We start from the raw sequence: 23,424 nt of genomic DNA on the forward strand, positions 1-23,424 counted from the left end.
CTTGTTCTCTTCCGATCTCCTCGTCGACATCGTGCGTCTAATAAACCTGCTGCCTGTGGCGCTAGATTAATGCGCTCAGCAGTGCCAACACACAACGCCAACCTTGCCGTCACTCACAATTGTCCCGGTACTCACGGTTGATTAGTAATACTTCAGCTAGTCGAGCGTTAACGACATCTGATTAGTTAATGTAGCCCGATTACGCAATCATTGAAAAATATAATATCGTATTAACTAATATTAAGTTGATATTTAATAATATCATATTGTCTCAAAAGAAAATATTAGGTGATATTTTTTATATTAACTGGTCTACAGGTGATATTTTCACAATATTAACTTCACCGATTTTGGAGTTACCATTAACCCCTGGGTCTCGGCCCGTGTACGCAGGATCTCGCAGAAGCGACAGCTCCGCACTTGTCCGTCACGATGGTAACGGACGCCTTTGCGTTTGGAGAAGACGCCGACGTTCAGACGCGGCGGGGGCAGCACACCGCTCGATAAGCGCGTGAGACTGGACCTGCTGCTATCCATGCTGTGTATCGTGGGCTCCACGCTGGCCAGGGGGTCCGACTTGCTCTCGAGCATCCGGGCGGGGGAAAGTGAGTGGGGTCTTCGGCTGCTGATAAGGTAGTGCCGCTGAGCTGGGCGGCGTGAGAGGGGGCCAGCATGCTGTCTCTTCGCAGTCAAGCAGTTAGACTTGGAATTTGTAAAGGATTCGCTATACAGTACCACTTGTTCCTTACAGAGAGGGTAGGTTGATTGCCAATGCTGACCAGTTGAAGCTCTCAGTCCTCTATGTTTGGACCCTAGTCTGGCGTTGTTCTGCTGCTGTTGAAACTTCTACAGTAGAGTCTCTGCACAAGAGCCGATCGTAGAAGTTTCAACAGCAGCAGAACTAGAGTAGAGGCGAAAGCAGCATTGCCAACCGGAATGCGAATCTTCTTGAATCAATCAAGAGGATTCAAGTCCCTCTTTGATGCGGTAACGCTTAAGATTTAACTTATTTTAATGGCGACCAGTCAAATTGCGACGGGGGCAACCAATAACAGAACGTTCTCCTATATCGTCGCACTTCAGTAGAGTTGCCGCTACATGTAAGCGTCTTCAATTGCCACGTGATCTATTTATCTTTTTGCCCATCGAGTTTCTGTCATCTGACAGCACCATCTCATCATCTTATGCAGTCTGGTACGCATTAGCTCGGTGCTTAGGAACAAACTGGAAACCATCGGGTACGGGCCCAAGCAGCATCTCGGAAATCTTGACCCAGTCCACAGCTTGATCACTGGCCATCAACGTCTCCAGGTCGCTGCGTCCGTAATACGGCGACGGGCGGTCGTTAATACGTTGAGGGAGCGTCTCCAGCACGCCCACAGGAATGTAGCGACACAGGAACGACTGCCACTCGAGCAGATAGCGACGCGTACGGTTCACTCCCTTCTGGTCTGATCCCCAGTGCTCCAGACCGAAGCGAACGAAATCCTTGAGCAAATCCAAGCGCTCCGAGGCCGAAATATCCCAATGGCGACGTTCCTTGATCTCTGTAGGCAGCCACGGCTTGATCAGAGCACCACGCGCCAACATGCACGTGTCCAGCTTGCCGTTTTGCAGGTGCTCATCGAACTCTTCATAGGATAGAACATCTCCACCGCCTACGAATGGGATATTTGATAGCGGCTTGTCGTCGATACTACCCTTTTGAGCATCACTACACTGGAAAATGTAGTCCCAGTCAGCGTGCTTCGTGTAGCGCTGTAACCGGGAGCGACCGTGCACCGTAATGGCGTCAATGGACTGTGTAGCGCGTAGTTTAAAGTCCGCAGTAACCACCGCTGAGTTTACATACGCCTGTGAGGCGCGTACAGCCTGCAGCTTAGGTATCAACTTGTGAGCTGTCGGCTGCTTCTCACTCCAACCAGTACGAAGTTTCACGGTAAGACCGGGGGTGTTGACGATACCACCAGTACGCATGCGCGTGCCCAGCTCCAGGCCAGTCAATGCACCCGAGACGACTTCAAGTAACCGAGGCGGTCGTGTCATTAGAGCGGATCCAGCGCCAGCACGACACACGATATCAATGGGACAACCCATGTTGATGTCGACGAAATCAATGTCTGTCTCCCGCGTTAGAAGCTCGCACACACGAGTCATCTGGTCGCTGAATGAGCCCGCAAGCTGAACACCGAAAACGTCTTCGCTCTTGTGACGTCGCAGCAGAGCCCACTCTGACTGTTGGGCCTTGAGCAGGTTGGTGGCCATTGCCATCTCGCCGCAGGTAATATCAGCACCAGTCTGCTTCATCAACCGACGGAACGGCAGGTTACCCACGGTGGTGAGCGGAGCGATGTAAATCTTCCGCTTAAAGTCAACAGGCTTGCGTTCGGGTAGCAAAGGACTCTCGGCAGCAGGCTCCATCTTGGCATCTTCGGATTCGGGCTCGGGCGTAACTTTCTCCGGTACAGAATTCGCTTTAGCCGCTTCTGATGACTCCACGACAGTCGACTCCTCGCTGTTCTGTGTTACTTCAGCATTCGCATCCTTCTCTTTACCATTCCGTTGCTGACGTTTGTTGTTCTTCTTGTCCTTCCGCATCTGCTGCTTCGATTGGAAGTCGTACGTGTCCTTACGCAGCTTCAGACGCAGATCATGAGTCAGATCGTTAGCTTCATCGCCCAAGTCGTGACCCGGAGTCTCCACGTATCCTTCGCGCTTTAAGTTACGATAAATGTCATCCACCTTCTCAATGTGGGATTTGGCAAACCGACAGGCCATGCCGTACCGGCAGTAGCCCACAGCGTCAAACACAGGGCAACGCTCGCCCAGATCCTTGGGCTTGCGCTTCATGTAGTCATCAATATCGTGACTGAACTTGCAGCTGTCACCGAATTTGCAACCCTCACCGGAGGCCACAGGGCGACACAACAAGTCCGCGGGGTCTTGTTCAGCATCGATCGGACGCTTCTTAAAGGTTCCGCGTTTCTTCTTCCCACCATCGCGGTCACGGTCATCCTTTACTTTTGCTGGTTCTTTTGCATTGTCAGTCTCGATAGCAGCGGGCTTCGGGGCCGGTTTGGGCTTTAAAAATCTGTAATACATATTGAGGTTAGACGATGGCAAACAGCTGTTACTTTCGCGGGCTGTACGCACGCTTTCTTGATGGGAGCTTCGCCTACACGACGCTCACGCGCTGGTATTTCAGTGACGATCGGTGTAGTGGAGGTTGCAGTCTCTGGGGCCATTGCAGACGGCGTTGGCTGCTGCTCCTCCTTGACGGGCTCAGCCATTGCAATTTGATGAATGGACGCGAACCGATGACTTTCCAAGCAAAGGTTACGATTTCACACTTGGACAAAGTAAGGACCCAAGCTTGCTTACAGCCATTAAGTTATCTTTTGAGGTGGGGGTACGGTTTCGGTTACGCTGGTGTGTGAAGGATTAACCCTTTCGAGAACCTTGCCTAAGAAGCCAACAACCTTCACCAGCTCGCATCCGCACGCTAAATTACTATGAATGCTACAAGTAGAAAAAGTTGAATGCTCCTGCATCATCTTGCCGAATAACGATCTTGTTGATAACGACTGCATATAGTGGCGCCCTGAACGGCAGTGACCGCATCCGGCGAGACTGCAAATGCTTCATGGTGAGCTATGATAGCTTGATTGCAGTCTTGCATGATAGGGAATCTTGATAATGGCCGAAGTGAAAAACGCATTGGTGCCAGCTTTCTCCGCTGTCTCGACGTGCGTTGTTTCTCATTTCAAATGTTGCTATCGCGTCACAAACTGTTGCAGCAACAACCTGACCTTGCCGATTTATATTGAACCAAAGGACCAGAAGATAATCTTCGTCAATTTTGAATTAGACTTCTTCTAGAGCTTGGCGCTGCTCATCACTCGATCCGATCAGCGACAGCTTTGCAGCGTTGATAGGAATAAAGTGTGGGTCCGATGCACGAGTGCGGGTGCATAAATCTCACTGGACTCTTCCTCTCCATGCACCGACCCCAAATGCATATGCGCCGCGTCGGTCATCATCTTGTTCTTGCCTGTCATCTTGAAGTGAAATCAGATGTGAGCGACACGTCAAATAGCCACGTTCTTCACATATCGTACTCGTGCTTCTTTTCTAAGTCATCGATTCCATTTCGCTGCGGCGCCTTTTTCTTGAAAGAAACCCCACTTGCAGTTCCTAAGTCAGAGACGTTTTCCTCAAACCACAGCCAAGTACTTTCAGAGGCACACTGGATAGCATCGCGAATTTTCCGCCGCGAACTAGCATCCTTCGTCGAAATCGTCCATCCATGGACCGCGGCCTTCTGGTAGCCCCCCCCATCCAGCGAAGCACGTCTGGATGACCACCTTGCACGGCCGCCTTCTTCCAAATTGGCGTGATTCTCTGAAGTAAGCAGGCAAGGGTGTATCTTGATGCGTCGTTCTCGCAAGCAGCCGTGAAGACTTTGTGACCCAGGAACGGAGTCAAATACTCATCGATAGATCGAACAACATGGGCCAGCGCGTTACCGTTTGCCGGTAAGCTTAGACTGTGCTTCACGACAAATCGTGCGATTTTTATGAAGTAATTTACTTTGGAAATTGAAATGTAGCCATGTTTCGCAATCTCTCCATTTACGTATTTATGTGTCCTAAGGGCTACATATGGATCTCAAAGCAAAGTGCATTTACGACAGAAAAACCCGTAAGCAAGACAGCAACATGGACGTCCAAGTTCTTGTCCCGGTCTCAGCTTCATTCTTAATTTTGCTCTGCCCAGCACAAGTCTTATACAACCAGAAATGGCTCCATCAGTCTCATCAGGATCCTACAACTCTCTTTTGCGCTCTGTCGCCACAAAACTTCTCACCGAGTCGGGTTACGGACTGCATCACCTGCACCACGCGTCCAGCTCTGGCATTCGAGATATCGTGCACCACCTGCTTGTCGCTCGCCCACCTACAGACGACTGTGGCTCCAAGCAAGAGGAGGAGCTCTACACCCAAGTGGAGAGTCTGCTAAACCTTGAGCTTACACAACGCAAGACCATCGTGGACGCTCTGAAACTACCAACTGTGATACCCTCGTCGTCTCCAGACGCACACGGTTTCCAGCAGATTGCATTGTGGAAAGGAGACATCACTACGCTTAGAGCCACTGCCATTGTGAACGCCGCCAACTCCGCTCTTCTCGGTTGTTTCCAACCATCTCACAAATGTATCGACAACGTCATCCACAGTATGGCGGGGCCTCGTTTACGTGCTGCTTGTCATGAAATTATGTCTCGTAAGGCTCATGAGGAGCCTGGTGGCAACGCACAGATCACACAGGGCTTTGCTCTGCCATCCTCCTTTGTGATCCACACAGTCGGTCCGCAACTACGTCATGGCGAACAGCCAACTGCAGCGGAGTGCGACCAGCTCCAGTCGTGCTACACTAAGTCCCTGGACTTGCTGCTAAAGAAAGTTGGAGACACTGAACAGCATGTGTCTATTGCGTTCTCGTGTATTTCGACTGGGTTATTTGCATTCCCGAGCGACGTAGCTGTGCCTCTAGCGGTCAACAGTGTGCTGGAGTGGCTGAATCAGCATCAAGAGGAAACGCGAGGATGGAAGATCATCTTCAACACGTTCCTCAAACGCGACTACGATCTGTACAAGAGTTTTATCGAGAGCAAGTGTCCGGGTAACGTCACTCTACCCCCTGTACCGGTATCCTCCGCTATACAGAGTGCACTTCGAGCAGTGCAAGATGCCGACTGCCTTCTTGTAGCTGCCGGTGCTGGACTCTCGGCTGCCGCTGGTCTCGACTACACGTCCGAAGCAGTGATGAAGAAGTTCCACCCTGACATCAGGAAGATTCTCCCCAGCTTTCGTATGATGTACAGCTCCATCGGGTACACGAAATGGGACGATGCTCTCATGTGGATACTTGTTCAAGCAGATCAGCTTTGCCCGGTTCGACTGGGTACGACACCGCACGGCGCCCACTTACGACTATGTCAAGAAGATCTTCAACTCGTTTGAAAGCCGCAATCCCGGCTCTGCTTTCGTCGAGACCAGCAACGCCGACGGAATGTTCGAACAGGAAGGTTTTGACACGAAATCCATCTACATCATGCAGGGAGATTACGGCCGGATCCAGTGTTTGAAGCCCTGTGCACAAGACAGTGTCTGGAGCTCTCGTCCATTCATGGAGAAGGCACTCGAAAGCTTCAACCCGAAGACGTACAGAGTCGAAGACCCCGCTGGAATCCCTAAATGCCCTAGATGTGGTGGCAAATTGTTTCTTCTCTTGCGTGTGGACGACTCGTTCTTGCAGAGCGCATTAGAGGGAGGCCGTGCCGTGTACAACAAGTGGCTGTCTGGAGTGCTGGGCCGAGTGAAACACGACGGCAAGAAATTCGCGATTCTCGAAGTTGGCGCGGGTTTCAACACTCCTGGCGTCATTCGCATGCCAAACGAACGTCTCGCATACACCGACGGAGTGCAACTCATTCGAGTAAATCCGGAATACCCGGAGATGCCCTTCCAATCACACGGTGTGGGGGTCCCTGAGGACGCCAATGCAGTGCTGGAATACATCTCGAAGCACGTTGATACCAGGTAAGAAAGCCTAAACAAGGAGAATCTCATCATTTCATTGCTGTTTACCGTCATCTATTCGTCTTCAAACTCAAACGAGTCGTAGCCATCCTCATCGCCACCTGTATCGTTGAGTTCCTCTAGAAGCGCTTTGATCCGTGCAATCGCCGCAGGAGACGACACAATCGAGCACGAGTTGTGTCGCTTAACAGCAACCAGCACGATGTCTCGGTCACCCGTTTGAGCAGGTTCCATGTCGTCCAGTGCTACAGCAAGGCTACCCTCAGTCATCTGCGCAAGCTGTTCACGGGCGTGCTCCCCGGCATTCTTCAGCCACATCTCGCGCGACTCCAAGAACGACGTGAACTCATCTTGCGGCAAATTTAATACTCGCTTGTTCATCTCGGGAAGCAATGTTCTAGCACCATCATCTGTGAGCTCGTCAGCAACAGCCTCGACTCCAGTACCTGGTCGTAGCGCGAACACGCCTGCGTGATAGATACTTAACCGTCCTCGAAGCTGGTTCGTTACCAGCTCTGCTACTGCAGGGGTGACAACATGGACTGCACGCTTCTGGCGAGCCATATTTGCCCGCTCCAAGAAGGCTGAGCTGCTGCGAAGCGCGAAGAAGGATCGAATCGATGCCAGATGTTCCTGGCCGATGGGTGTGAAGCTGCCAAAAGGTTTTTCAGCCTTCGCCTGCTTCTTGTTCTTCGACACATTTGACTTCGTCTTAGTCTTGGACTGGGGCAATGCAGGTCCAACAGCTACGACAGCATTGTCAGCCTCACGAGTCTTACGGATAACCGCGAGGAAGAGACCGTGTGTATCGTTCTGATGAGGTAACAGGCGGACACAGCGATCTAGGTGCATCTCGTCACATTCTTCGTTTGAAGGTGGCCACATAGACGGACGGAGACGATGTCTCTGGTCCTCCGATGCGTCATCCCAGGACGCCAAGTCTAATACATCCCACTGACTTAGGCCGTGCGAGCGCTCTAGACCTTCCAGAATATCGTCGGTCTCTACAAGTTCCAACGCGCCGTTCGAGCGGCGAAGCAGCTCAGCTACGACAGCCTCGTTCTCAATCGGGTTCAGCGATCGCGTACTGTACAGAAGAGCACCGCCAGTGCGTAGCAGACTCACTGCGTGTTCAGCTAGACCAAGTTGGCTGGGGTGGTGCACCAGCGCCTGCTCCGGACTCCACGTACGCCACTTCTCGGGAAGTTTACGAATCAATCCATCGCCAGAGCACGGGGCACAGCAAATCACACGGTCAAACAGAGCATCAGCAATTCCCGGAACTGGGAAATCCTCCGGCTTATGTGCACTAACAATGAGGTCGCAAGCAAGCGGCAGCGTTCGTGTCAAGTTTCGCACAGCAGACGCCGCCACCGTGGCGTCCCGTTCATTCACAACCAGCACATTCTTGGCACTGGAGCTGGTTTCAATACCAGCACTGGCAGGGGAGCCAGGACATAGGTATTCTTTCACAATGGGTGCACGGTGTTCGCCGCCACCGCATAGATCAAGCACACGTTGTCCAGGCTGAACATCTAAGAATGCCGGGAGCACAGTCGCAGCCGGGTCCTGTCGAAGAAGCGTACCCAGTGAGCCCTGCGCGCGCACGTACGTACTTAGAGATCGGAGGCCTTCCACCTTGCGGAACATCTTGCTGTCCACCGACAGCTTCCACAGTCTCTTCTCGGGTGCCCAAGCTTCAGGTCCAAACTGCACGTGCATCTCACCGCCTCCTACCGGTGTGGGTACAGTCACTTCCCTCAGATCAAAGTCCAGTTCCAACGATCCCGTCACGATCTCACTCAGACTCGTGTAGTTGCCATTTACCCGTAGATGCACAGGCAGTGGCTCCTTTAAACAGGCCAAAAAGCGGGCGAACTCGTCCTTATCCAGTCCCAGACAGCGCTCGTAGAACTTCTCGAAGGCCCGGTTTTCTCTGTCAAACTTACGCCACACGATCTTCTCGGCTTTCTCCTCGCGGAATCTCTTTTTGCGCTGATCCACCGCGTGTTGCTCGGCTTCAGCCCGTGCACGTTTTCCTGTAGGTTTGTGCTGCGTCTCTAGTTCTTTTACAAAGTCGCGCACCTTGTCTCCATCCTCCAGCGATGGCAGCGGGATGGCAGCGGCACGGTTGGTGTCATCGGACGAGTCCGAGTCACTGTCATAAATGGTCTTCTGCTGGCGCTTCTGAGGCTTACCAGAGGCCGTAACTGCGGCTACATCATCTAAGGACGTAGACGAGGCCCCTTTCTGCTTCCTTTTCTTCTCACGACGCATTGCAGCGCGACTCTTTCCGCCCATGATCGATGCCTTCGACGGATCCACTGTGTCAACGTTTTGACTGGCAGCAACAGTGCCTCCTCAAAAGTGATTACATCGCTAACATTTTTGCAATCATCTGATTTCATCCAATCGTAGGTCTGCATCTTATTTCAAGTGTCACAATACTTTCGGCCAATCTAATTCTCAGAAATCCTATCAGGGGGAGATTGGCGCATTCTGCAGATGGAGGAGCAGTTCCGCGTTTTACTGGGCGCGTGCGTGGCTGTCAGCACCGCTGCGGCAGCTTCCGCATGCGACCAAGACGTAGATACATGCGTGCAGAGCGTTGACGTGACTTTGGGCCTCACTACGGACCAAGTGAAGTACTGGGATTCACTATGCGGCGATTCCGCGCCGGACGACGCCCTCTCATTGGTTGAAGATCTGGCTCTGTTGCTCGCTAGCACCAACGTTTCTGCCAATAAGCTACTCAGCCTACTCCGGGTGCTGCTAGTGCATCCATCGCTGCACTGCGCAGGGCTCGTGCGATTGGCTCAAATGACGTTAAAGGGCTTCAAGTTGGCCAAGCGCTGGGATGCACTCAACGCCGTATCGACGCAACTATTAGACGCTATTTACGCCAAAATCCTGCACAAAGACACACGAGAACGTGCTCTACGGCTCTACATCGAAGTCCTCGTGGGTTTCCAGCATTCCGCCGAGCTGTACGAGAAAAATGTGACGAAAATTGTCAAATTGGCCGAATTATTCAGTGAAGAAAGTGAAGAAAGCAAGGAATTGGTGCGTCCGCTGCTGGTAGCGTGTGCTGCATTGGAGCATTGTCATCGCGGCTACGAAGCTGAAGCCATGACGCTTCGACGAGCGATGAGAGCGAGTTTTGGGTCCCATGTGGACCGCCCCACTGCTGCTGAAGCCGAAAGACTACTGAGAAGCAGCGCGTGGGTGCTGTCAGCGGATGAATTGGGCGCCATGCTGCCTTCTATTGAGGGAAAATGGGTCGTGGACGAGTTTGTCAGTGATCAACATGGCAATGGGGGGCCTCAGAATGCAGGTTCAGTGCTCTTGAAGACAACGAATAACTGCTTTGCTCACGAAGTTAAGGCGACGATGGTGGATGGGAAACTGCAGCAGAAATTGGAATTGACGGGGTATTTATTCCAGCAGATGCCGGAGATGCAGGTGTTAATGGCTCATCCAGAGGCCATGGAAAAGTCGACGTGGGAACTGGAAGGACATTGGAGACAGCTGCATGAGGAGACTGGAACCGCTAGTTCGATTGCGCCAATGGCTCCGATCTCAGCGCCTACGTGGGACTGTCGGGCGTGCACCATGAACAACGAAGGCAGCGCGACCAAGTGCACGACGTGTGGGACAGAGCGTCCAGCGGATGTGAATGTACCGACTGTACCTAACAGCATCAAGGGTAGCAACCCTGCTCCGTTTTCGGCGGTGTTTAGCTCGGATCTGTCATTTATGCGCATGAAATGGTCACGTGGAGAGCAGCAAGGAGTGTGGCTGGCGCGTAAACAGATTGTTGAGAGGAGCTTTGACCTCGCGACGTCACTTGCCGCGGCGAATGATACGATGATGGACTCTACCAATCTCCCGGGTTATGTGTATTCTCCTCAAGGGCAACCGGCGAGTGTTTTAGTACTGGAAAGAGCCGTGCTGTCGACTTCGGACCATACAGAGTTTACTGTACAAGTTTGGATTCGTCCGGAGTCTTCCCCGTCTGGAAATGAGGCTCAGATTGTACTAGCAAATGGCCACAACTTTGAGCTTTCGTTGGCTAGCGATGGACACTTAGTGTGGCAGATTGCAGGGGGGCGGTATTCTTTGACTTCTCGTGAGCCTGTAGAATTTGGCGTTTTCTGTCACGTGACACTGTCATTTGGTCAAGACAAAGTGATACTATCAATTGATGGCTCGATAGCAGGTGAAATGGAGCGATTGGATGAAGCAGGGCCGTCTGCCCCGGGTGCGTCGTTGTTGACTATTGGTGGCAGCTTTGAAAGCTGCGATCCCAACGAAAAAGGAAAAGGTCCAGGCTGTTTTTATGGACAAATGCTAGATCTGCGCATTTGGTCGACGCTGCTGTCGAAACTGGATGAGAACTGGAGTATATCGACCGCTTTAACGGGTCATGAAGGGCACCTTGTGGGATACTACCCGCTAGCTGGTCATTCGGAGAGATTGTTGATGGATCTATCGAAGCAGCAAAACCACGCTTGCGTCTTTGAAGGATACCAGGCTCCAGACTCGATCCATGACACAGCAATCTCGTCGATTAGTAGCTTTGTCCCCGCTACCCCAGCAGAGATTATCCCGGTGAAGAACGCGTTTGCTGTCTCACTTGGAAGTAAGTTCTTCGGCAGTGGAAAGTTTTCTCTGTCTGACGATGGAGTAAGTGGACTACAAGTGGACAGCGAGGGCGCATTGTGGCGTCAAAATACTGTCTCGATTGCGAGTGGATTTCAATCCACGCTGTCTATTGCGCCTTCGGTTACGACTGAAGCACAATCTTCACATAAAACTGTGGTGTTCGCGATGTGTGAAGCTTCTTTCTGGGACCTTGTCCCTTTGTTGTCAGAAGCAGCGAAAATATCAAATGTGACAAGTGACGATGTCGTGGATCCATCGCTACGACACTTCGACGGGTCTGCAATGCTGATCAAAGTAAGCTCGGATGTTGTGGCTCCGGGGGTTTTGATGTACGAGCTGGGACTGTACATTTGGTCGAAGAAGCAAGGAAACCCACTATCGTGTTTCGTGTTGCTGGCGGGCCCTCTACGGCTTCATCTGATATTCAGATCAAGTACGAACTACCTGGACGTGTTCTATCCGTTGCTATTGGTGGTGTTGGCGTGGTGTTCGAGGTTGCTGTAGATCTGGAACTTGCGCTTCGTATGGAGTCTGGTAATGCTGTGCGTACTGGTTTAATTTTCCCGGCAGGCAAAGATCTCGCCACTCAGCAGACTGCAACTAAGCTACTGAAGTGGACGTTTGAATCGTACACCGATAATCCACCTAAGGAAGCGTCACAGTCTGTTCTCGGGAACGTTTATGTTGCTCTACAGCCAGAAGGATCAGGAGAAGATAGCGGAAAGAGCAGCGAGGGCGAGACTATAACGTGCACCCGAGTGAGCACTGACGGTAGTGCTATTGCCCAGGAGGCGTACAGCTGTCAGACGTGTAGTTTGGTTCATGGCAATAGCATCTGTCGGACGTGTGCTGTGATCTGCCATGAAGGCCACGAACTGGTTGTGTTGGGCGTGACCACGACAGCCTGTGCCTGCCACGTTCGAGGGAATGGACTGTGTCACTGTAATGCTCCTGTCCAAGTCTCTGAGTATCCGTCGCTCAGTCAACCTGTGAATGCAGCACTATGGGGCTGCAACAAGTGCACGGTGATCAATAGCATCGACCTCAAGACATGCAATGTTTGTGGTAACAACGCACCTGAAATCCACACTGGCACTGGATCTGCAGCACCAGAGTCCACTAGCACAGCTTTAGCGCTGGTTGAACAGCCACAACCTGCTGTGGATTGGTCCTGTGAAGCTTGCACGATGCTCAATAACGCGACGGCCACGAAATGCTCCATTTGTGACACCCCACGAGCGAAACCTGCAGAGCCCGAAGTCGTCGGAGCGAGCCAAGAGACGAAGACCGACGATGGACTCACCACACTCTACTACGCCGCTGAGAATGCTGTGAAACAGGATCATCCCATGGCTATTCAGCCTACTGGTCCTTGGACTTGCGGAGCGTGCACGATGGAAAACCAACCAGCAGATACGACGTGCCACATGTGCGGGACGTCTCGAGAAGTTCCAGTTGCCGCTACTGTTACATCGTCCGAAGTGGTGATGACTCTACCTGCATCAACGAGTGACGCTACGCCTGCGTCGTCTCCGATGAGTATGGACATGGACGGAAGTGACCAACCTGTCACGTCTGAGCCTGTCAACCTGCATGATTCAAAGCTGAAGAACATCAAGTATCTGGACGAATACAAACGCACAGCCGCTTCAGCTTTCAGCCACTTGGTGGAGATTCAAAGCATGAACGACTCGGTGTGGGAAACGACTGGAGGGAAGATGCATTTCACGCTGGACAAGAGTTTTGTAGGCGAGTACGTGCGCGGAACTTACGTGGAGAAAGACGGTAAGCTGAGTGGACTCGCTCGTCTAACAGAGGACGGAGCCTGGAAGCTTGATGGACGGTTTAAGAAAGCCACTCAGTCACAGTCGAATGCCTGCACGCTGTACTGGGACAAGACAGCCTCTCGTTTTGACGGGAAGTGGTATCGCGGCGATGGATCAGGCGACTGGAAGTGTCTAGCGTCACCGTACGCGTCGGATTATTGTGGGTTGGCACCTGTCGACCCCGTGAAGAAACCGAACGAGCTGCAGCCGTACTACTCTGGCATGGTTAATATGAAGCAGAACCTCACGAACGTCTGCTACCAGAACAGCTTCCTTCAAACGCTGTACATGACTCAAGACTTTCGACGACTGATCTTGTCATGTGATGCCAGCAACTACTTCGCACCGTTTGCAGATAACGGGACAACGAGCGGTGGGAATGTTGTGGCAACTATCCAAGACTTGTTCGCTCAAATGACCGCTTCTCAGCGTCCGTATCTGGCTACTCATGCGCTTCAGCGCTGTCTACCTACCGAGTTCAAGAATGGACGACAACAGGACACGTCGGACTTTGCTCATTTCCTCATTGACTCGCTCAGCCAGCAATTAAGTCAACATGAAGACACTACAGACGACATTCCATCGATTTTTGGCGGCCATCAAGCGACGATTCTGGCGTGTAAAACGTGTGGCAACAAGTCGGTGAACCGCGAGTATTTCTGGGAGTTGCTACTGAACATGATCGACCTTCGTTACACACCGATCACCAGCATTACCGCAGTGAGTGGATCGTCCATGGACATCAAAACTCCTGACAGATACGAGCGTCTTGATGCCGATTTGAACAAGGATCGAACCGGAGCTCCGTACGTGTATTTGTGCGTGAAGAGATGCCCAGAGCGAGCGACTAGTGATACCGCGATGGAAGATGACAGCGAACGGGTCATGCCAGTCACGGAACTGGTCGTAAAGGTGGCGCTAACTACCGATCCGAAGCCATCGATGCCGGGTTTTGAGCGTGTGGAACTTGATCTCAATGTCGGCGGGGGTGCTACTGCAGGAGCGAAGAAACAAGTGTACTTGTTCTTCCGTCGTGAGCCGAATGGTTCCCCCATCACTGATCTGCAAGTAATCTATGGCAACGAGTCCGTTCCTGATGGCTTCAAGCAAATCCAAGTGGACATTAACCAGGGAGATGGATCCAAGGTTTATCTATGCTATCGCTGCGATATGCCGATCACGGATCTGAAAATCGTTAACAGTGGGATCCCTGGGTACCGAATGGTGGACCACTTGCTCAATGTAAGTCACGAAGACGCGGTGAAGCAGTATTTGGCGCTCAAAGTAGGCGGGAACGAACCGTGTCTGACGGATCTGAAGCTTGTCGAAGGCACCGACGTGTCTACTTTCGAAGAGCAGGGATGGCAGTCCATTGGAAGCCCATTTTCTTCTGCTCCTGTTGCTCAGCCTACTGAGTCGCTTACACCGCCTCAACTTATGGTCCGTCGTGGTCACGGCAACCCTATTTTCGCTGTTGACGTCTTCCGTGCACCTCGTCAAGTGCCCAAGTACAACGACTACGAAGTAATTGACCTGTCTCCCGCTGGAAGCTCGTCAGATGCTGCCGAGATAAAGGGTGACTGGATGGGAAGTGAAGAAACAGATCGTGGACGTAAGGCAGTGCGTATGCGCTCAGTATCGGAACCAATCACAGACGCGCTGCTTCTGAAGGGGTCGCTGGACGATAAGGGGGAATTGTCATGTGTGGCAACGCGTGTGTCAAGCTGGTCGGACTCGATTACAGCAGGAGCTGCGGATTCGGTGGTCCCTGTAGACTCTTCTAGTGGAAGTACGAGTATCAACGCTGCCCCCAAGGTTTATCGTGTGTCGGGTTACTGGAAGAACGCAAAAGTACCAAGTGCACAGCTCTTTGATGTGGAACTGCGACCTGCACCCAATGGAGTTAGTGGCGCACCAGATGCTGTCGATATGTCGTCGCAAGGAGAACCTACGAGGCTGTACACGATTAATGGAACCATTGGTGATGGTAGAGGGAAACCTATTGCCATCCAGGGCGTTCAGTCATCAAGGAAAGTGAAAATCAAATGGCCGATTTCGAGTATTATGGTGCTACGTGGTGACGAGCGTGTACCTGAAGGCGTACAGGTTGTTCGAGAGACGTGTTCGGGTCGATCAGGTAGCCTATTGGCGCAGACTACGTCGCCTCACACGCTGTATCTGGCAGTAAAGAGGGAAGAAGCACCCGCCGACGACTACATCACCGACGTTTGTGTCATCTACGGCGAGATTGATGCTGTTCCGGAGCATTACACTTGTCTGCAAACCACACCCGCCGGACACTCCGCTAACTTGAATGACGGGACAACAGGCGTGCCTGTTTTTATCTGCTACCGACGAGCTGGAAGTACTGAGAACGCGGCTGCCAAGAGCTTGATGGATCTCGCGTTGATGTGGACTACAGGCGCTCAACCAGACACTCTTCCCACTGGGTTCACTAAGATCCAGCACACGCCTCTCGGTATGGACGCGAATCTGAACCAAGGTACAAGTGGCGTGGCAATTCATCTTTGCTACTCGAAATGTGAGGCGAAAGACATTGTTAAGCCGTTGGACAACCCGCTGAACGGTGAATTCGAGATTACGAGCTCTCCGTTGCTAGCTTTCGGTCGCTTTTTCAGTCTCTCGGTCGTCGAAGAACTCGAAGAAGTTCGTACAGTGGAAGGAAACTTCGGCATCGTGCTACACGCACAGCTCATTGGGTCGATGAGTGGAATTCTGTACACTTCAAAGCATCAGCAGACCGAGGACAAGAAGACCCGTACGATCGTCGGTGCGTGGCGAGTTGATAGTCCACTGGCTGACGGTGTGGGCGCAAGTATGAACGACTTCTTGCCGTCTAGTTATCCATTCGAGTTGACACTCAACGAGACAGCCACCGAGATGGATGGATGGTGGAGTGGAGCGGAAGGTGTGTCTGGAAACGTTTCGAAACCCACTGTATCCGTCGTTACGCCATCAAGTGGCGCGGCTACCAGTACAGCGCCGTCTGGCTCGACTTCTGTTATCGGCGGCAAGTGGAAACTCGTCAAGGATTCGTACGTGCATGTGGCGTTCAAGAAGGACTACAGCACGGAATGGAAGGCTGGCCAGCTTGTGTTCTCTGAGCGTGTGTGGAGACATGACATTGAGTCCATGTTGTCGCGTTTCGTAGCTACTCGCACGTTGGGAGGCGACAATGCGCTCTCCTGTAGTGTGTGCCAGAAGAAGACAGAGTCACGGACGCATACGGTGATCTTTGAGCCGCCGGAGCATCTAATCATTACGCTGAAGCGGATGTACTACGATTGGACTCAACAAAAGGCGTGCAAGTGCTTACACGACGTTCGTTTTCCGGCGTTGTTGACACTGCCGTCTTTGACGGAGGAAGAAGAACTCGCTGTGTATGACCCGAAGAGCAGCGACTCAACTCGCGAGAAACAACAGAACCAGTCGCGCCACTACGGCTTGTACGGTGTACTTGTGCACTCTGGTCTCACAGCCAACTCCGGCCACTACTTCAGTTTCTGTCGCGAGAGTGACGAGAGTACACGGCAACTGCATCTGGAAGACTCGACGTTGTCCCCGTGGATCAAATTCAACGACACAAAGGTCGAGCGTTCCAACTGGAAGGAGATCAACCGACTTGTGTCCAATACTGTATCCGACACGGTTTATCTGTTGCTGTACAAGAAGCTCTCGTACGAGCCAGCACCTAGTTCAGAGGTGGACCAAGACGTAAGCTCCGACGACGAAGAAGCCATGCTGTTGGCGAAGGCGATGGCGTTGTCCATGTCGGCAGCGAAGCACCAACATCGACAGAACGAGGAAGAAACCAAGAGCGAGGAAGACACTTCTTTGCTATCGACCAGTATGGTGGTCAAGACACTTTTGAAGAAGGTGGAGGCAGAAAACACGACCTTCCTGCGTGACTCGGTGGCGGCTACTTCCAGTACGCTGCATGCCGACGATATACACACGCTGTTAGTACTGCGCCACTCGCTACCTTTACATCTGCGTGCGGTGTTAGACGAGATCTGCTAAAAGCAATATGGGCATCACATTTTTAGATTTTAAATTGTTGCATTCGTTTTCGTTATCGTTTCTCTCGAGTGTCAATTTAAAAGAAAAGCAAAAAGAAAAAAAAATACAGATACTGACAACAGATCTGTAACATCGAAGCTTGAAAAATGCGAATGGGAAAGAAGAGAGAGCTGCGCAGACACCGTCATGGAGGGACGATAACGAGTCAAGACTTTCACGCGGCTGCAGCAACCACATTGTGGCGCTTGAACACGCCGGTCTGCTCCCCTTGAGCTTGTTCCCATCTCGCCAATTTGCTGCGATAAGTCTGGATCAGGAACTTGAGTGCTGTAGGCCCGCCAATAACAGCCTCGAGCTTATCGCGACTGCGTAGATCCAGCAGTGTGAGTTCGGGTAGACCCTCCGAGATGAAGAAGACGGAGTCTGACGTGAGCTTCGTGCAGCCCCAGAGACGAAGCTCCTTGAGGCGAGTCATGGACGTAGCCACCTGCATGATGGCAGCATCAGTGAGACGAGAACACTGCGACAAGTTCAGCGAACGAAGCCCTGATAGAGAATCACACAGAGTCTTGACACCTCTGTCCGATATCTTGTAGCAGTAGCGGAGGTTCAAGTCCTTGAGTTGCGGTAAGTGCACAGCAATTGCTGCCACAACCTTGTCATCCACTTTGTGAGCATAACGCAGGTTCAGTCTCTCCAGTTGACTGCAGTGTTGCACCACGTAAACAATCGACGCATTGTCCACATTGTGGCAGCCCCAGAGACTCAAGTCTCGGAGCTGCGTGCACTGGGAAATATCACGAACATCTTCGCCTTTAACTGTGTGGCAACCCAACAAATCCACGACTCGGAGCGACGTTGCATTGTTCGTTAGCAACTTCCTCAATGCCGTGCGATCAACTGCCATGTCTCGGAATCTGAGCTCTCTCAGATTGCCACACATGTCGGCAAGGAGTCCAAGAGCTTCAGCGTCCATAGTAGTGCATCTGTTGAGCTCCAGCACTTTCAACGGCGCTAGTGCCGACTTGGCACCGGCACTTTTCAGTACCGAAGCATCAAAGCTATCACAGCTGGCCAGTCTCAACTGCGTGAGCCCCGAGGGAGTCGAATATTTGAGCATTGCCGTCCAGAAGTCCTTAGTTTTGTTCTTAAATTTCTGATCACAAAGATGCTCCGTCTTGTCCAGACACGCATCGCACTGTCCGCAATAGGACACCACAGCAGGAGCTAGAGGCTCTCGACTCAGCAGTTCCTTGTTGCTGCTCAGCAGAGCGAATTGCTCTCGGATAGGCAGAAAATCCAGCACTTGACGGAGATTCTCGCTAGCGAGAGCCTCGAAGCCGTGGGAGGCCATGCCGGCACCGGAATGAAGGGGAATTGTACTCAAAATGGGGGCTGGGGGCTTATTCCGATTGCGAAAAGGCCGTGCGGGTTTCGTGCGAGCGCTGGTTGATCCACTGGTGCTGCGGGCAGTCCTTCAGCATCCCTCGAGCTGCTGAACGGACTGTTGGGGAAGGACGGCGGTCTCTTGAACGCTGGAAACACGAGCGAAAGGAGACAGCGGATATGCAGACGGAGGCGAATCGAGGACAGAGGCGTGGGCAGGTAGAGCGAGGAAGAGGACGAGGGACGACAGACAACCTGTTGGTTGTGTGATCTGAGACGCTCTTCGCAAATTCGGGAATGAGGTTGGGGGCGTTAGAACAAAAATCTCGTTTTTCTATGGCAATTTGTTTTAACAGGTCAATCGTTGAAGCAGATTTCCTCTGCCAATTTGCACACAGTTTAATTTTATTGAAATAAGCGCAAACCTCGACCCATGGTTTTGCTTGGTGGCTGACGGAATAAAACGCACATGCGATGCGCTAAACCTGGTAAATACACGGTGTAAATTTTAATGTGGCACGAGACAGAAGGTTTACGAACGCACTCTCGGGCAAGTTCAGCGCATGTCCAATGATGACGAGGGAGGAATTGGAACTCGCTCATGAGTCATGAGTCATGACATGACCGCAGCCACAGCGAGCGCATCCCGGAGCTATTAATAATCACACAGGCTAGTTACAAGTGCGGTTGCCACTGCCAACCGCCATCCGAGTGATGCATTTTCTACAGTTTCAACAATTCATTTGAATGAACCGGGGTTGGCAACAAAAGAATACGAATGTTCATGATATTAAGATCAACATTCGTAACTTTCTGAACGTTAAGCTAATATTCGTGGTTGGTTCATCGAAAAAAAAATTGTGCTTCGGATGAGTGTTGTCACCACTCGCAGCGACGGCGCAAACGTAAATGATTTACGTCAGATCGCTGCAAAAACAAAGCCCATTCTCAACCGGACGCACCGCACTACATCGCATCGGTTGGAATGACAATACGGCATGCTCCCCCTTGTGCGCTGTGATTGGAGCAGCAACATCAGTAAAAATGTGCTACTTAAAAGTATACTTAAAGTATTACAGAGGTTGAAAAATAAAATATGTTATTTCTCAAGCCCGGTAAAATACATTGCAATCAGAGCCGCCGAAAAGAAATGGCACCTTCAATTATGGCAATAAATACTATGTATTACATTATTTATTAGACATGAAAATATTACATCTTAAATTATGACACCAAGGTGCTTTTTTATAATCATAATTTATGAGCATGTGCAATACTACTTAAATTAGTATGCGGAAACGACGAGCCAACCCCATCTATTCTTCCGTCTCTCGGACACATTGGCCCAAATCTGAAATCGGAAACCTGAGGAAAATGTCTTCGTGTCGTATTTTGCACTAGTGTTCAGACAAAAGTCACTGGTAAAATCGTTCCATTGTGACAAACACTCTTCACATAGAGTCTGGGGAGTTAATGCCTTACAAGCCAGAATCAGCTGCAGCCCCAAGACACAAATATCGCAGCACGCGGGAGAGCTCTGGCTGCGGACTAGTAGTGCTAGGCTGAATGCTAGTGCAGACACCCGTGAAGGAGACGATGTCTGAGATGACCACGCACCTATTAACGGCTCTTGTGACGGAAAGAATGACAGTCCTCACTGCGCCTTCGCTGATAAAGCCAGCATGGATACAACAGTGGGTGAAGATTGAGATGGATGCTCTTGTGGTGCTACTGCTGCTGCCGCAGGAACGAGAGTGGATTGAAAATGCATAGCTCTCATTGGGTCAAGATGATATTCTCTTCAAGAATCTACTTTGATTGCAGCATGAAGGACATCTTTCGCATGGACAGCACAAGTTTTGCCGCACTTGCTCAGGTCATCTGTCCTCGTCTAACTCCAATGAAAGCCGGTCCAGATGTGGTTTTACCGCCGAAGCGGCTCGCAGTGTTCCTGTATGTGTGCGCTCAAGCGTCAACCGTTCATGCCACGGCTGACCGCTTTGCTATAGGCCCCTCAACCGTGTCGGAAATCGTGAGGGAGGTGGCTCTGGTGGCGTGCCGCACGTTACGGCATCTGATAACGCTCCCCCCATTTCGCTTATGTGCTTCTCAATTCGCTGAGGCATGTGGAATTCCCTAAATTATTGGCTGTATCGACGGGTGTCATATACCTATAGCCAAACCGAAAGAGGATGGAGCCATGTACTTTAACAGATAAAATGTTGGTACAGTTTGATACTACAAGCTGTAGTCGACTGGAGGGGAAGATTTTGTGATCTATACTGCAAATGGCCAGAACGTGTCGGCGACAGTCGTGTATTTCGAAGTCCTCTTCTCTCTTGCTTTGATAACTCAAACCAATCAGCCTTGCCCGTGCTACCGGCAATTCGGCTCGCGTTGGCGTCTCGAATAAAGCGAAACATCTCGCGTAGGGATTGTAGCTTGTCTTCAACAGCTTTTGTTTACCTAGTTGAACTCGGACAAAGGGCCGTGTACTCTCGCAAGATACGCGCGTTCGTCCTCGTCATTAGGGATCCCTGCAACGTACACAGCTCGCCATGCACACGCAAGGGCAAGCGTGTCGTCCTCTGTCCATTTACGCTTCGTGAACGGGGCGGCGGCAGGGAGATATGGGTCGGGAGGCCTCGCCTGTGGCTCTGCGCTCTCCGCTGCAACAGATTTGCGTAAGTCCAGCTCTGAGGGGTTCGTTGACGACACTAGTTCCTCACTAGGAGAAGGGGGCGACTCGGAATTCGTTTCTATCTCGAATGGATAAAATTTGTGAGCTGTGTGGTGGAGCGGGGGCTATCAGGTTATAGAGATACCAGATTTCCAGTGTGCTCCATAGGCACCTGGAAAAATGTCATTGAAGCGAGGTTCCTCCTGGTGTTTTTTGTGCCTTAACTTCCGGTTACAGGTCGGGAAGTGCGAATGCTGAACAGCATGTTCCTGCAATCTGGCAAAGTGTCACTATTAGTAATCAGATTTCAGGTTCCCGCTGTTGTCTGAACGGCGCCATTGTCTCACGATTCTTTGTTTGCTACGAGCTAAAAAACACGCCTAACGCGAGGACGTACTGTTTACACCAATAAAAACCCCAAAGCTATACTATCGGTACCGCTAAAGCACGGCTAGCACAGTAATATCACGAGCATCACCAATTTTTAAGACTGACCACCGCAATAGTACGTCCTGCACCAACCATAATTTAATCGCTAATATTGCCCAGCCTGATCGTCACAGAAATATCGTCCAACGAGCGCAGTTCCCCGGCGAGGGGTGATTAAGGCTAGCTCATTTTCCAGCTAGCCGCATTAAGCTCATTCTTCCAGCTCCTTCCTTTTGAAATGACCATTCGACACCCCTGGCAGCTTCTCGCCTCAGCAATGTCATGCGTCCAGGCAGCGAGCCTTCTGGATGGTTTCAAGCAGTTTAAAGTGGCGAAGAGTGAGCTGGCCCCGAGCTCCGTATGCATGGCCCCTGCACCGCATCCCATGATAATTCAGCGCCTGTTTTGCGCGTGCAAGGCTTGCGCTGACGGAACGTCGGCACGAGAGTGTCCGTGGCGAGATCGGGTCATGTCCTGTCAAGAGCAAGGCTTAGTGACGGTCGAGGAGGCATATACCCATGCCACTCCAGTACGCTCGCCACGCAAGCTGGTGCTGACCCCACCAATGAAGGAGGTGGTGAAGGACTGGGCAGCCCAAGGACTGAAGCCCAAGCGCATCTACAATGCATTTCTTCAGCGTTTCAACCTGACCAGTTTTTAAAACTAAACAATTCTGCACACTTAGGCGTTCTGAAGAACACCCAAATCTTGAAGGTGTGCGTAAGGCTTGGAGGGATAAACGACACTACACGACCATGGTCTGCGTGAATCGGCGAGATTCGATTCCCGCTTTGAAGCCATGACTTCACAGGATACACGTAGGTCTCATCGGCAGGAAATACCAGCTTAAAGTAGTATCCAGGAAGATTGACAATGAGCTGATCGCGAGGGGTTGGAATCTTCTTTTCCCATAGGCTCTCAACACGACGCTGAACATAGGCACGCATATATATCACGCGCAGTAAGTCATTAAAGTGGGTTGGCGCTTCGGGAAGTCGTTCTTGTTTGCGAAAGCGTGCCACATTGTTACAGGCTCCTCGAAAGACTAACGCAGGAGCCTCGTTGCTAACCGCATCGCTCCATGAAAACCCACCGTCAACGTAGCGGTCAGCGGAAGCAGGAATCTTGGCTACAATGCGCGAAATCATAACTCTGTTGTTTCCATAATCTCCACATTTCACAAGATCGCACAACTCGTTGATAAAATCCACCATTTTATTACCAGAACACCGCACACTATCGTAGCCTAGAAGAGCGTGGACTAGGTCTTAAGCAACTGCCACCTCCGGGCGTGTTGATGCTCGCTCTGCGGTCTCGGACGTCCTCTTGAGGCCTTCTGGAACCGCGCGAGTAGCTGGTGCTTGGACGGTCTTGTTGTGAGAATAGAATTTGGGACAGAGCTTTTTACAGTCGTCTACACAACACATTATACATTATTTTGTCTCATACGGTAGATATATATGTGTGGCTGAAAAGCAGCGGGAGTCGATGGAAAGAATACGGTTCATGTTTTGCACCGGTGCTCCTGCTGATTATGAGGTGCTGACCAAAAAAATGCTGATGTTTCTGGTATTTCCTCGCCTAACGCCATGTTATCCACACCTCGTGCCCGTGCAACCTTTTCTAACGCTCAGATTGCGACCCTCTTCTTTACACCATGCCGAGATCAGTATGATGAGACTGTGCCTGAGTACTTCCGGTGCCGCTGCGTCAGAGTGAGCAAGTAGTCGAAGCGAAATGGCTTCACCAACCTCATGCAGCATGTGCGCATCGAGCATTCAGCCTTCCAAGAAGGG

General features: G+C 51.4%; 6 protein-coding genes across 6 annotated transcripts; 3 read left to right on the forward strand and 3 right to left on the reverse strand.

The window, feature by feature from the left end:
* Positions 1–1,182: 1,182 nt before the first annotated feature.
* Positions 1,183–3,290, reverse strand: PITG_02557 (tRNA-dihydrouridine synthase 3; the record flags this gene model as incomplete). Its single annotated transcript, XM_002907427.1, has 2 exons — positions 1,183–3,091; positions 3,154–3,290. The coding sequence occupies 2 exons, from the start codon at positions 3,288–3,290 to the stop codon at positions 1,183–1,185; spliced, it is 2,046 nt and encodes a 681-aa protein (XP_002907473.1).
* A 406-nt stretch (positions 3,291–3,696) lies between these two features.
* PITG_02558 (uncharacterized protein) lies at positions 3,697–4,578 on the forward strand (the record flags this gene model as incomplete). Its single annotated transcript, XM_002907428.1, has 2 exons — positions 3,697–3,746; positions 3,798–4,578. The coding sequence occupies 2 exons, from the start codon at positions 3,697–3,699 to the stop codon at positions 3,877–3,879; spliced, it is 132 nt and encodes a 43-aa protein (XP_002907474.1).
* A 220-nt stretch (positions 4,579–4,798) lies between these two features.
* On the forward strand, positions 4,799–6,605 carry PITG_02559 (uncharacterized protein; the record flags this gene model as incomplete). The annotated part of the gene is made up of 2 exons (XM_002907429.1): positions 4,799–5,877; positions 5,945–6,605. 2 exons carry the CDS (start codon positions 4,799–4,801, stop codon positions 6,603–6,605), a joined length of 1,740 nt encoding a protein of 579 aa, XP_002907475.1.
* Positions 6,606–6,655: 50 nt separating this feature from the next.
* PITG_02560 (tRNA (cytosine-5-)-methyltransferase NSUN2-like protein) lies at positions 6,656–8,953 on the reverse strand (the record flags this gene model as incomplete). Its single annotated transcript, XM_002907430.1, has 1 exon — positions 6,656–8,953. One exon carries the CDS (start codon positions 8,900–8,902, stop codon positions 6,656–6,658), a length of 2,247 nt encoding a protein of 748 aa, XP_002907476.1.
* Positions 8,954–9,106: 153 nt separating this feature from the next.
* On the forward strand, positions 9,107–17,133 carry PITG_02561 (ubiquitin-specific protease, putative; the record flags this gene model as incomplete). Its single annotated transcript, XM_002907431.1, has 4 exons — positions 9,107–9,187; positions 9,248–11,653; positions 11,701–14,616; positions 14,668–17,133. 4 exons carry the CDS (start codon positions 9,107–9,109, stop codon positions 17,131–17,133), a joined length of 7,869 nt encoding a protein of 2,622 aa, XP_002907477.1.
* Positions 17,134–17,152: 19 nt separating this feature from the next.
* Positions 17,153–18,799, reverse strand: PITG_02562 (uncharacterized protein; the record flags this gene model as incomplete). The annotated part of the gene is made up of 1 exon (XM_002907432.1): positions 17,153–18,799. The coding sequence occupies one exon, from the start codon at positions 18,485–18,487 to the stop codon at positions 17,348–17,350; it is 1,140 nt and encodes a 379-aa protein (XP_002907478.1).
* Between the last annotated feature and the right edge of the window lie 4,625 nt (positions 18,800–23,424).

The sequence above is a fragment of the Phytophthora infestans genome, genomic scaffold, assembly GCF_000142945.1.
Source record: "Phytophthora infestans T30-4 supercont1.3 genomic scaffold, whole genome shotgun sequence".
Classification (NCBI taxonomy): Eukaryota; Oomycota; class Peronosporomycetes; order Peronosporales; family Peronosporaceae; genus Phytophthora; species Phytophthora infestans.